Here is a 15,044-nt window from a genome sequence, read left to right as displayed (position 1 = left end):
AAAGTTTGATTGATTGAAATTATAAATGCAGAGGATAATATTATAATAAATGGTGATAAATCACCTAGGAAAGGTTAAATATAGACAAAAATTCACTTGGGAACTGCCACAAAAGTCACACTGGGTCTTTATGGGTTTAAAAAAAATAAAAAAAATTCATTTCCATACATTTTTTTGTCAAAGCCACATTGAGCCCCAGGTTGTCCACCCCTGGTCCATACCATCTACAGCTCTTACCTCCTACACTTTATTGGAGTCACATGCATTAAAAATGTGACGACACTGCAGAACTGCTGTGGGAAACCAGTCACATGACAGATTAAAAAAATCCCAGGACCTCTGGGCCACCCCCGAATCCACTCCCACTCCCACTCCATGTTCAGAGACGCTGTCGCTGGTTCACTCCGGCCAAATATAACATCTGAAAACCTGGAAATGAAAGCCATTTATCATGACTGAGTCTGAAATACAGAGAAAAGCCAACAAACATGTCATAGAAAAAGCTTTAATAGTTCATAAAATACATAATTAAATATGCACATAATGACGAAACAGTACAGTGATAAAATGTCGGAGCAAACCTCGTTTTGAGATCGAAGTTTGGGATGAAAGACACGAACATAAAAAAAAAAAGACAAAACGAACAGATAAAAACCTAGTGGCACATCAGTCCAAACCACAGGCAACTGTTAGCTTAGTTTTGGTCCAAAAAAAATTAAAAAAATTAAAAAAAAAAAAACACTAACTGAGGAGTGATGGTGCATAGAGGCAAAAGGTCCGAACCATCCTCTGTCTGAAACATGTGTAAACCTTAACACCTTAATCACCGTCATGAGAGCGCGTTATGCAATACTGCACAAATCTGAGCCTAGAAGTGTCACTTTAATGCACCAGGGTACGTTGAAAAAAGGGCGCAGAGGGAAGGCCGGGCTCAGGGTCCAACCACATCGTATCATTTGGCGCCGAGGCTGTTGAATATGCAGAGTCACGGTCGGTTTCGGGGCCTTTAAGACCAGTCTGGAGCTCAAATTTCCCCCCCGGTCGGAATGCAGGTGCACGGACACACATTCCACATCGAGGCTCCGCACGGGAACACAGCGTTCCCAGTGTTCGGATGCAAACACTCCCACCCCCCACCCCAAAGGCTTTCCACATAAATGCAAATGCCGCCGTGGACAGTCGGGGGTTGTTTTTCCTGGGGTGGGATTCTGTTGACACTGGGTTTTTTCATTTCTAATTCAGGCGCATGTTGGTTATAATTCATGGACATAAATGACCTTTTGAGATGTTGAGTTTTACAGATTCAGCACCAGGATGAAACGAAAAACAACCGTTAGCATCAGCAGAACTTGGCATTGAAAGGAGTAAAAATCGCACCCAGATTTTTACTGTTTATTTATTGACTGATTTAATGTTGCCTTAAGTGTTCATTTTTACACGTCAATAGTCAACTTTCAGTTTTCTGGGTGATATCACTCAATAAACCCAACAATCGCATACAATCGGCCTGTAAAAATCCACTATTGGTTGACTTCATGATAAAAACCATTAGCATCACCAGAACTTTGCCTTAAAAGTAGTAAAAAATAATTGCAAAAAAATTTGCACTTAGAATCGCCCAGATTTGATTGATTAGTTTATTACGTTGACTTAGGTGTTCAGTTTTACACTTCAATTGTCAACTTTCAACAGTTTTCTTGGTGATATCGCTCAATGAACCCAACAATCGGAATCAATCCGCCTGTAAAAATCCACCTTTTGTCAACTTCATGATAAAAACCATTAGCGTCGCCAGAACTTTGCCTTAAAAGTAGTAAAAAACAACAATTCGCACCTAGAATCACCCAGATTTTTGCTGTTTATTTACTGATTGACTTGATGTCGACTTAAGTGTTCATTTTTACACTTTACTAGTCAACTTTCAACAGTTTTCTGGGTGATATCGCTCAATGAACCTAACAATCGATACGATCGGCCTGTAAAAATCCACAATAGGTCGACTTCATGATAAAAACCATTAGCATCATCAGAACTATGCCTTAAAAGTTGTAAAAAAAAAAAAAAAAAATTCGCACCTAGAATCACCCAGATTTCTGCTGTTTATTTATTGATTAATTAATTTATTATGTTGACTTAGGTGTTCAGTTTTACATGTCAATAGTCAACTTTCAACAGTTTTCTGGGTGATATTGCTCAATGAACCCAACAATCGATACGATCCGCCTGTAAAAATCCATTATTGGTCAACTTCCATTTTAATTCACTTCCGAAAAGACGGGTTGGTATTATTTGGAACTATTCATGCACCTTAAGGATAGAACATGTACAATGTCAATAAAGTTCTGGAAACATTACAAATATCCATTCATGTAAAAAAAAAAAAAAAAAAAAAAACAGCAACGACAAACATGTTTGTGCCACAGGGTTAAAAGAAAATGTAAAAAAAATGATCAAGAGCTTTAGCAAATGTCAGTTAAATAAAAATGACCTTTGAAAATCAACACTTTTCCAGTTGTTTGTCCGTTTAGTCGGTCAGACCGAGCTCTTGGCCGTGGGTTTAAACCAGTCCAGTCCTCATATGGTTGGAACTGGTCACCAGCGGGGTCTCGCACCGCATCGGACACTTCCATCGCAAAAGTCAACGCGACCCGGCATCGTCCAAAAACCGTCCAATCGCAGCCACTCGCTGGTCATGTCCACACCCTCCCACAGGTCGTCATGGTTCCACTTCCTCAAATGCAGTCGTCGAGGTTTGGTCGTCGGATGAACGGGGGTCCGGCGGAGGTTCAGTTCCAGCTGTCGGAGGATGAGCCCCTCCTGGTGACGGTCCTGAGGGGGCTCCGAGACACCGAACCCCTCTTCTTCCAGCGAACTGTGGAGGAAACAGCAAAAGAAGTGAGTACAACATAATAAATGAATAAATCTGGAACTAATCATAAAAATATAGACCATTTTAGGTCAGGTTCCACATTCAGACCAGTAATGGATCAGATTGGTTTTAGTGTGAAACAGTAAAATTACACGATAAAAATATTTACATCTACAAACTATCCTTGAAAACATGTTAAGAACCTGAAATTTATTAAGAAAAATAAGTGCAATTGAAGGATACAATTCATATATGACTAATGAAAAAGGAAATGACACAAATAAATACTTATGTATATGAACATAAGTGACATCGTCATCAGCGTAAAAAGGTAGTTTTAGTAATTATTGATATATTTGGCTGAAAGTCACTTTTTCTTCAGCTTTGATGTAATAAACTTTGAATTTACTCTGAGCTTTAATGAACATCTACATGATAAGTGAATTAAATATAGAAAAATACAGGATTTACCCTGAAAAATGCAAAATGCAGAGGATAATATTATAATAAATGGTGATAAATAACTTAAGAAAAGTTAAATGGAGCGAAAATTCATTTGCAATGCAAAAAAGGGGTGTCTGAAAACAAGATAAAATATTAAATCTGAGGAAAAAGGTACTGAAAACAAGATTTTTTGAATTCAAATTGTTAAAGCTAGAAATAAACATGTCTACAGATGTAAGAACACTTAAAATAAGAAATTAACTCTTAAAACAAGATAAATTATCTAACCTTTCTATATCCAAGTTTGTTTGTTTGTTTTTTAACACTTTCAGTGCCATGGGCCGATTAAATCAGCTTTACGAAAACAACCTGTAAAGTGCCACGGGCCGATCAGATCGGCTTTGGAGAACACGCCACATTTGTGTACAAACAAACCATCCACCCCCATTTCTTTCTCACATTTCGATGACGTTCTTTCTGTGTCCCCCTTTTGAGACCAAGCAGACGGGAATTTGAGGTCACGCGACCGAATAATATTTTATATCTTTTTAATGTTTCTTATTCTCCGGTGTTTCATCAGAGGGAGCCCTCCATGCCGGGGGGCGGCTGTGGACTCCGGGGGCTGTGGTGCCTTCTCTCACTGGGGTCCGCTCCTTTCTGGTGGGTGGGGGTCCCAGTTGGCCCTCTCCCACTAGTTGGGATGCAGGGCTGTGTTGCTGGTGCCGGGGTCGGCGGCTGCCTCCTGGTGTGGATGGCTCCCTGAGACAGCGCCTCCTAAATTGATGTTTTACTTTTACTTGTGCATTTTTGTTCTGGTCTACCCGTGCTCAGTCAGTCTTCTAAAGTATGTGTGAGCTTGTGGGTTTGCATGTATATGTGTGTGTGTGTGTGTGTGCGGGTGAGTGGGTGAGTGTGGGTGGGGGGCGGTACTGATTTTTAAACTGATATGTAAAGCACTTTGTGCTACAGTTTTTAATGTATGAAAAGTGCTATATAAATAAAGATTATTATTATTATTATTATTATTAGTATTATTATTATTATTATTATTATTATTAATTATGCAAATTACGATCAATAATGAATCGGCTGCGTCCGGTGCGTTTTGGATCTAATCAGCAATCGGTCGGATGTTACCGAGCGGTTTCCTGCAGGATTCTTCAAATATTATGAAAATGACGCGAAATACTGAAAAACGGCCAAATTCTGTGGCACTTTTAAGGCTTATTAGCCCCTTAACTGTCTGGCACTTAAAGAGTTAAATTTGCAGTGTGGGAACTGCCACAAAAGTACCACTGGGTTTTTATGGGTTATTCATAACATATTTCATGCATAAAGGGAACAGTGTGTGTTGTATGTGAATAAATGAAGCATCCAGAGGAAGAGAAAACATAAGGAGCTGCAGTTCTACACAATGACACAGCAATAATAATAATAATAATAATAATAATAATAATAATAATAATAATAATAATAACCCGATGATGCTAGAAATTAGATACTGAGCCTGTTTCCATGACGATACTAATCCAATAACGGTTATAATCAAATCATTGTAATAATCAGATCTGATGTGTTTACATGCACTTCAGAAATACGATAATCCTTAAACCCTGGTTTCAGTTCATTATCGGATTTATTTCAGAGATTGTACATGATACGTAGTTACGACAGAATTAAACTTCCTGCTATGGTCTTCACCTCACATTTTCTACGATTTTAACAGTTTTTCCACATGTTCAGACATAACAGAACTAAATAAATAAGTTTAACACTGAAGACATCGGGAGGTACTGTTAATTGAGCTAGGTCCTGTATAGCATGTATGTGGTTTTTGTTTGGAAATTGTAATGAATGGTTTTTAGTTAATTGTGTTGTTTAGTCGTTTTGTGTGTGGGTGTTTTTGATAATTTGTGTATTGCAGTGTAAAGACATCTGTGATGGGTGTGGACACCAGGAAGAATAGCGATGGCCTAAGATCCAAATAAACAATAAGAAATGACTCCTAACAAAAATACAACAGGTGGAGACATGTGTAAAACTATGAAAACCAGTAGAGCTGCAACCGATTAATCGACTCAAAGTGATCCAAAAACAATCATTCAACCACAATTCTCCTGAATCCAAGCTTTGTTTCCTTCATTTCTCTGCTGTTAAACATTGGTTCCACTGTTGTGTTTCACACGGACGCTTATTGTGACGCACAAAGAAGCTTCAATTCAGAAAAACTGCAATAGAATATTTCCCTTCAATCACTTCTAGTCGACTAATCGAATCGTGAATTTTTGCATTCGCTTCAAGCACCTAATCGATTAATTGGTTGCAGCTCTAAAAACCAGGAGATGATCCTGTTCAAACTACAGAGCCCAGTCTCCACGAATTAAAAAAAAATATCTCAATAAAACCGTTATTGAAACCCAGTACTGGTGTAAATGTAATGGGTTCAGCGGTTCTGTCGGTTCTTCTCACCTTTTCCCAGACTTGCCGGTAGTGTGGAACTCTTGGCGTTGGCCGGGCCGTTGTTGGACTCGTCCATCCGTTTGTTCTTGTTGTCGGGCTGCAGCGTGGCCGAACCGTCCTGCTGCCAGTCGCTCAACGCCTTCTGGAAGGAATGCGCCAAACAGGCCGTCATGTCCCTGGCCCGTTCGGCCCGGCTGCACCAGAACACCCGGCACTGCAGCTGCTGCCCGTGGTGTTTGCAGATGTACAGGAAGACGTTGGGCCGGTTGGCATCGGCGGCGCAGTAGGCGATGTCCTGCAGGTAGGTCTTGGTCAGCTGCCGACCCGTACTCAGCTCCTTGACCTCCACGTACCTGGGCCGGACCACCAGGGCGTGGTCTTTGCTCAGCTTCTTCCCGTTAGCGATACCGTCCAGGAGGTGGTTGATGGCGTCCTGGGCCTGTTCTCGGTCCAGAGAGAAGATCTTCTCGGTTCCCAGGTAGTGGACCTTGAACAGTGGGTCGCCGTGGGATAGGGACTCGGTACGGTCGCGACGGAAGCGACGCCGAAATGCCGCCGGTGAGTTTTTAAGGGTCTGCATGAGGTGGAAGGTTCCCAGAGACATGTTGGGATGGAAGTCCGATCCTCTGGGAATGGAGCGCTGTTGCATCTGAAAGAACGAAGATAAGGACGCTGACGTTAGAGGAACAGTCATCAATAATTCAAAGAAACAGACGAACAAAGACAAAGGAGTCATCTCTAGGGGTGTAAGAAAATATCGGTTCTGCAGTATATCACGATATTTCATTTCACAATACTGTATCGATATTAAAAAGTACTGCATCAATATTTTTAGATATTTATTCAAATGCAGATATGGTGGAGGTTCATTTTTGTTTTGTTTTTTTTCTTTTTTATTATTTAACACTTTTATTAAAAGGTGCGGGACACTTTCATTTACCAATTTTTCATCAAATCTGTCAAACCTCAGTCATATCCTCAGTATCATGAATCTGTAAGTCTTCCTGTGATTACTCACCTGAATCTCTTGCATTTCGGTGAACAATTTTAACATGCCATCCACCAGAAACAAACCCATGTGTTTACATCCAGAGCCGGGAGGGAACTCGGGCATCTTCAGAATTTTTTGTCACGATGTGCATTGTGGGAAATGGAGGCTCACGCTGCCTTTGCTGGCGGCAAGCTAACATGGTAGCCGCTAGCATTCCATTGTCACAGCCTGCTTACCAACATGCTAATAGGACAGCTTTCAAAACGCTCTAAAACGTGTCGATTTTTAATCAATGAACGCAGTTAAATACATTTGTTGTGTTACAGGCCGGTGTGTCTGTATGAAACATGATTATTTGTTACACATTTAAGGCTGCAGGGAGGTTTGCCACAATTCACGTCGCGACAAAAAATTCCAAAGACGCCCGAGTTCCCTCCCGGCTCTGAACGTAAACACATGGTTTGTTTCTGGTGGATGGCACGTCGATATTGTTCACCGTAATGCAAGAGATTCAGGTGAGTAATCACAGAAAGAACATTTGAACAGGATCTGAAACTGTAATGTCTGTAAAACAGAATTTCAGTTTGAACACGGAACATTTTGTGATATAGCATTAGATCCTGTTGCGATCAAATAAAAATGTGTTTAGTATTTGTGCAGATTACTGGTGTAATTCAATTCTTCAAGGAAATAATCATTTAAATAAAAAACAGCCTTTTTAACAGTATTGTGATATCTCGTATCGTGATCCTAGTATTGTGATTTGTATCGTATTGCCAGATTCTTGCTAACACACAGCCCTAGTCGTCTCATAAAACTGCTCTGAAAACCCTGGATTTCAAAGAATCAAAGGTAGTTGTTCCAGTTTTTATTCAGTTCCACCAGTGTGTCCTTGAAGAAAAAAAAAAACATAAACAACACTGTCAGCACAGCTTGTTCTGCAGCGTGGAAAAGAACAGACGCTTCCAAACAGGATCAGTTGCAAAAGTGACGCATTTCAGTGACGAACATTCATTTACTACAGACGCCGGCATTAAATATTTACTGTGAACTTTCACTGAACACGACGATAAACTGGAACAAAGTCAGCCTTAAACTTAAACCAGCGCACGTTCTCAGTAACTAGAGCTGGTGATCGGTTTAGATATCTGAACAAAGGAGCTGAAAACAGGACTTCCATGAAACCAGGTAAATAAATACAAGTGTGAATATCAAACATAGATACAGGACTGAGCAGCAAGGTTTATCTGGTGAGTCCAATTTTATATTAAACTGACACCATGTCCTCCTGGAAATAGAGTTTAGGGTTTATTTTTTTCTGATATTTTCTATTATAATCATGTATTTAGAATGTATTACAGACACAACATCGACCGGTAAAGAGTTCCTTGTACGTATTTATGGTTCTGGTTCTGAATATCAACTATTGGAGCCAATAGCAACACTTGTTAAATATCGTTGATGTCGATTAATCAACATGAAAATTGCAGATCAATGCATCTAACGGAGATGTTTATCGCATTTATATTCACAATGAACAATTTACAAGTCGATGTGTTGCATTTGGTTAACTACACATGAAATTACTTCCATTTTTGACCCATTTAATGGACGTTTACGCCTTTATTTTTACATCTACAGCTCACAGACTTACAGTGAATGAAATCTACTTAAAGTGCATTTTTTCTGTGCAGAAACTGACTGATTTAAAAGTTAAATGTGGGTGTTTTTGGTCCATGTTGCCCTTTAATCATTGTTTCAATGAGCCATTATAGTCTACTATTATACTATACAGACACCATGTCCTTATGTAAATAGAGTTTATATGTATAGAGTTCCTTTTTTCTTACATTTTCTATTTTATCCTTGTATGCATTTACGTACTTCTGTTTCTGAATATCAACCATCAGAGCCAATAGCAACACTTGTTAAATATCGTTGACATCAATGAATCATTGTAAAAATTGCAGATCAGTGCATCCAGTGAAGATGTTTGTTGCATTTCTGTTCACACTGAACAAGTTACAAGTCGCCGTGTTGTATTTGATTAACTTTACATGAAATTACTTCCATTTTTGACCCATTTAATGGACGTTGACGCCTTCATTTTGCCCTCTACAGCTCACAGACGCGCAGTGGTTTCTTATCTGTGCAGAAATCCACTGATTCAGACGCTGATGTGGGTGTTTTTGGTCCACGTCGCCCTCTAATCACCGGGTTTTCTGGGAGTTTTATAGAACGTTGTGACCTTGTTAACTGGCCTCTTATGCAACGGCGTCCTCTGGCCTCCCATTGTGTCCCATCCTCCGAACCCTCACTAGCGCCCGTTCTCCATTGTGTCGCGCTTTATTTTTTCCCCCTTTCTCTTTTTTTTGGCCCATTCTTTCAACATCCTCGATCCCTCCTCAGAAGCCCAGAACCGCCGACTGTTCCGCGTCGTCGGCCATTGTTAGCGCAGGAAGCAGCTTCGCATTCCCACCAAAATATTTTTTCTTCAAACAATGGCGTTCTTTGACCGGTGTGTGACATCGCACAGATGCACAACAGAGCACATGTGTGGTCCACAAACATGCAAACACTCCACTTTCACTTCCAACAGGTGGATTTTCAGCCCGGGTTACTGTCAAACCTTCCATTTCCTGCCAATGAGCACAAGATTTGACTCAATAATTTAAACATTAGCCTCCTAGCATAAGTGCCTAACTCATGCACAAATGGACAAAAGTATGTGGACACGTTGAATTCAGATGTTTCTTTTCTAACAGGGGTCTGAGATAAGAAACAATAATGACTAATGTCAGAATATAGTTTTATATTGAGATAAACATCACTGCATTGTTAGTTTGGTTTAAAATGTTATCTTTGCTTCCAAAATGCCTCAGATGTTTGTTTTTTTTTCTCTCAACATTTTATTTAATCCATGACTATGATTTTAAATGTTCGTCCTCTAAATTTCTAAAATATTTTTCCTGCTCTGACTGAAATTATTTTCTACCACAACTAACATCTACTTTCTTCACATCTCCCATTAAACTTTAGGGAAATATTGATGTTTATAAACTAAATGGACAAAAATACTGGGACACATGTCTACAGCTGTAAAATGTCCTGTTCATGAGGATTTGAGATACAAAAATATATATGTCGAGGCCCAAAACGGAATCTGGCCCCATTCAGAATCGGGCCGGCCCAGAATGGAATTCTATTCTAGGCCGGCCTAGAATGGAATCCTGCTGCTATAATGTTATTTTTATACCATGTTTAACGCAAATGATCCATAATTCCATAATTTGTCATAATTTTACATTTTCAGTCTTACATACCTTGAGTAACTATTGTCAATTTCAGTCGATTTCACTGTACCATATATTGGTGGGGAGTACCACTAGGTTCTATTTGTAAATAAAGTGTATTATAGTTTACAATTAAAATGTTGTTTGTTTCATTTTGTTTTCACATATTTGCAAATTCCATGTATTGATTTTTGTCATAATTTAGATCATTTGCATTAAACATGGTATAAAAATAACATTATAGCAGCAGGATTCCATTCTGGGCTGGCCCGATTCTGAATCGGGCCAGATTCCGTTTTGGGCCTCGACATACACATCAATATTTCTTTAAAGTTTAATGGGAGGTTTTTTAGATAGATCGATAGATAGATACTTAAAGTTTAATGGGAGGTTTTTCTTCCTAATAATAAAAAATAACCAAAATAATTAACAAAATGAACAAGAAAACAAAAAAATTAACCACAAATGGACAAAATAATCAAGAAAATGAGCGAAAAGACCAAAAATAATCAATAAATTAAAAAAAAACAAAAAAACAAAAAAAACAAAAACAAATAATCAACAAAATGAACAGATCAATGAAATATTGATGTTTCTAAACTATCTGGACAAAACTATTGGGACACATCATGTCTACAGCTGTAAGAGGTCCTGTTCATGAGGATTTGAGATACAAAAATATATACATCAATATTTCTTTAAAGTTTACTGGGAGGTTTTTCTTCCTAATAACCAAAAATAACCAAAATAATTAACAAAATGAACAAGATAATCAAAAAAATGAACCAAAAATGGACAACATAATCAAGAAAATGAGTGAAAAGACCAAAATAATCAATAAATTAACAAAAATTAACCAAATAATCCACCAAATTAACAAATCAATGAAAAATATTTATGTTTCTAAACTATATGGACAAAAATATTGGGACACATCATGTCTACAACTGTAAGATGATTTGACACAGAAACATCAATATTAATAATCAGTATCATATTTATTTCAATATAAAACTACATTATGTCATTTGTCATTGTTGTTTTGTATCCCAGACCCCTGTTAGAAAACAAACACCTGAATTCAACATGTCCACATACTTTTGTCCATATAGTGCATGATTTGGGTAATTATACTCTGAGGCTAACATTATGTACGCCGTCAAACTTTCCACCCTCTGACATCTGATTAAACATTGACTGGTGTAAAGTCCCTTCAGATCCAGTTCATTCTGTTCAATGTGGTCCTGAAACGCTGATTAAATGTCTCATCTGTTTGGTTAAATCAGTTAATTTGTAGAAAAGCACAAGTAAAATCCACCAACTGCTTATTTTAATCTATGACAGATGCATTTGTCATTTACAGAAGCCTCACATACAACGAAAGAAAGGCCTTGACCTGCTTTAGTCCTGTTTGCACCGCATTAAACATTCTCATATTCCATTGAAAACTAAAAAATTAACATGAGATGATGAAAAAACTGGGATTATGTTAATACTTTAGACAGAATCAGTTACAAAATTCACTGAAATGTTTGTTAAAATGCTAAAAAAAAGTGCTTGATTGTAGCTTTTTAAAAAATATTTCATCAAAGAAAGCATCAAATAATAAGGAAACACATTAAACGTATTTCTAGTCTATTTTAAAACTCCTTTAAAACTAGTCTAACTAGAAATCATAACCAAAACCACACAATGCAACAAATAACATTAAAAAACCCTGAAATTCACATTAAATTAGCACACTTTAGACTGAATATCAGCATAGAGACTCACACTAGAGGGAATCAGATCATTAAGACGCTTAAAAAAACATCATATATTTAAGAAAAACTCAATAAAGTGACGTTTTTTTCACTTTTGAAGGATTCACTTATCATTTAAGACGACGTCCCACTATAATGTAAGACAACAGAGGCATTTTTGGTTCATATTTAGTTCACAACATTTGCCAAACCTGCTCTAAATTTGCCGACTCAAGGGTTATTTAGGCCTCTGAAGGTTTAATTTCAACACAATGAAATCAGACACTTTGCACCACATCCAACACATTCCTGGTCAACTTTGCAGCATTATTTGTCCGTCTTGAAACACCTCAGCATTCATTTTTTGGTGCCGAATTAACAAGCAGAAACTACATATTACTAATAACACCTCAAACATATGATTGTCAACGAATAAATGAACGAAAATGCAAAGTAAACATTAAATTTGCGCTTTCTTGAGTGAAAATCCGCACACAGTCAAACACTAGAGGTCTTATGGCTCATGTTTCAGTCACAATATTTGTCAAACATTTGTAAAATTTGCATCTAATAAGTTGTTTTAGCCTTTAAGGGATTAATTCCAACATATAATTAAACCAGATACACTTGATTTACCTGATCTACACCTTTTTGGGCCACAGTAAAACACATTTGCAACCGACTTTGCAGCACTATTTATCAGTTTGAAAACATCTCAGCTTTTTTTTTTTTTCCAAGCCAAATTAACAAACATAGACTAGAGATCACCAACAATACCTAAAACATATGCTTTTCAACAAGTAAAATATTAAAGAAGCCAGATAAAGATTAAATTTGTGCATTCTTGAGTGCAGATCTGCTCATAGTCAAACAGTACAGGTCCACTGGCTCAACTTTCATTCACAATATTTGTCAAAAATCCATAAAGTTTGCATCCAACAGGTTATTTTTAGCCTCTGAAAGATTCATTCCAACATAATTAAACCAGACACACTTGAGTCACCTGATCTAGACCTTTTTGCATCACATTAAAATGCATTCGCAACCAACTTTGCAGTACTATTTATCAGTCTGAAAACATCTCAGCAATTTTTTTTCCCAGCCGAATTCACGAACATAGACTAGACATCACCAACAATACCTCAAACATATGCTTTTCAACGAATAAAATATTAAAGAAGCCAGATAAAGATTAAATTTGTGCATTCTTGAGTGCAGATCCGCACATAGTCCAACAGTACAGGTCTCCTGACACAACTTTCATTCACAATGTTTGTCAAAAATCCATAAAGTTTGCATCCAACAGGTTATTTTTTAACCTCTGAAAGATTCATTCCAACATAATTTAATCGGATACTTGTTTCACCTGTTGTAGACCTTCTTGCGTCACATTAAACGCATTTTAAGTCGAATGAAAAACGCAAAAATGCAGTTGGTTTTTGATGCCGAATTCTTTGCCAAACCTACCGATGAATAAATATCTGTAAAAAATATACAGAGGAACCAGTAAAATAAACATAAAAGTGCATTAAATGTTAAATAAGGTCATTTTAGACGGTGATTCGGTGCGTCTTACCTGTCTCATGCACCCGGCGTCCTCCTCGTGCACCTCCTTTCGGACCTCCTTTTGGACCTCCTTTTTGGACCTCCTTTTCGGACCTCCTTTTGGACCTCCTTTTGGACCACAGGCTGGACCGCCGTTTGGACCTCAGGTGAGACTTTTTCGCGTCCTCTAATAAAAAGCGTTCGTGCGTAAAACCCCTGAGCCGGTCCACGCAGCTCCGTCCGCGTCTCCTCCTGTGGAAATACGCCGTGGATGTGCGTCAACGCGCGGCTCCTCCTCCGCCTGATTCACGCTCCTCTGGATCCGTGTGACGCGTGGGTCTGAACTGATTCACAACCCGTGGGACGACGGTTATAAACGGAGGGGGCGCGGGCTCGACAGGGGCGGGGACGCGCGCAATTATTGGCGTCGGAGCGGTGGCTGAGGATGAGGAGGATGAAGAGGAGGATGAAGAAGAGGGGGAGGTGTTCACAGGAGAAGAAAAGTTTACAGTCAGGTACGGGAGTGGGTGGGGGTCTTCAGATATCTGGAATAATAATAATAATAATAATAATAATAATAATAATAATAACAATAATAACAATAATAATTTTCCAAAGCAACTTACAGGGAAAACCAAAATTAAAAAAAAAAAAAATAATGATAATAATAAAAAATAAAACAAAATAAACTAAAAGACAAGAATGGATTAAAGATATAAAGCAGCAGTATAATTAAAAACAGTGTCGTACAGAAGATTAAAAAGCAAAATTATAGACTAAAACTACAAGAATAGATTAAAAAGACATTAAAATAATAATAATAATAATAATAATAATAATAATATTAAACTATAAAAAATATTCTGTTCCATGTCCATTAAAGCACTAAAACATTGGATTGGACTCAATATTCATTATTTTCAGTCTAATATTTTAAATTTTAATGGTTTAATTGTCCAGTTTTTTTTTTTCATTTCAAACATTTTCCTTTTGTTGTATTTTCTACTGGAGTAAAAAATGTCTAATTTGATCCTTTAACACTTATTTTCCTGCTGTTTTTGTGACATTTTAGTTACATATTAAATAAAACTCAAAATTCAGAACGCCACAATTATTATGTGTTCGTTTTGAGGATTGTTTTCTATATATAGACTCACTAACATCAGCATTTACCAAAAAGAGTCATTAGAATATGGATATTTTTGACGTTATTTCATATCTGAGTTCATGTAATTCAGTTTTCTGAGTTATATAAAATAAAAATGTTCCGTTTCATGTCCCTAAAGTGCTAAAACTTTGGATTGGAGTCAATAGTCATTATTTTTCATCTAATACTTTAGAATTTAATGGTTTAATTGTCCAGAACTTTTTCATTTCTGACATTTTCCTTTTGTAGTATTTTCTACTGGAGTAAACAATGTCTAATTTGATCCTTTAAGACTTAATTTCCAGCTTTTTTTTTTTTGGTGACATTTTGTTAATTTTTAAATAAAGCAAAATTCATATAGTGAATGATTCAAAACAGACTTTAATATTTTATTTGTATTCCTGAGGCTCATGAATTTAATCACATTAATGACACATGAATCAACCTGAAAACATACAAGATGGTTTTAACATTAAAACTGACTGAAAACTGATGGAAATATTGATCAAATCTGTCAGAGAACATCATGATTATTATATAATATGTTCGTTTT

General features: G+C 37.4%; 1 protein-coding gene across 1 annotated transcript; it reads right to left on the bottom strand.

Annotated features, from left to right (window-relative positions):
* Positions 1-489: 489 nt before the first annotated feature.
* LOC115439061 (low density lipoprotein receptor adapter protein 1-like) lies at positions 490-13,674 on the bottom strand. Its single transcript, XM_030162957.1, has 3 exons — positions 13,376-13,674; positions 5,783-6,422; positions 490-2,872 (listed from the first exon to the last, which is right to left on the bottom strand). The coding sequence occupies exons 1-3, from the start codon at positions 13,382-13,384 to the stop codon at positions 2,787-2,789; spliced, it is 735 nt and encodes a 244-aa protein (XP_030018817.1). The 5' UTR covers positions 13,385-13,674; the 3' UTR covers positions 490-2,786.
* Positions 13,675-15,044: the final 1,370 nt, after the last annotated feature.

The sequence above is a fragment of the Sphaeramia orbicularis genome, chromosome 18, assembly GCF_902148855.1.
Source record: "Sphaeramia orbicularis chromosome 18, fSphaOr1.1, whole genome shotgun sequence".
In the NCBI taxonomy this organism is placed as follows: domain Eukaryota; kingdom Metazoa; phylum Chordata; class Actinopteri; order Kurtiformes; family Apogonidae; genus Sphaeramia; species Sphaeramia orbicularis.
This window is presented reverse-complemented; position numbering and strand designations above follow the sequence as displayed.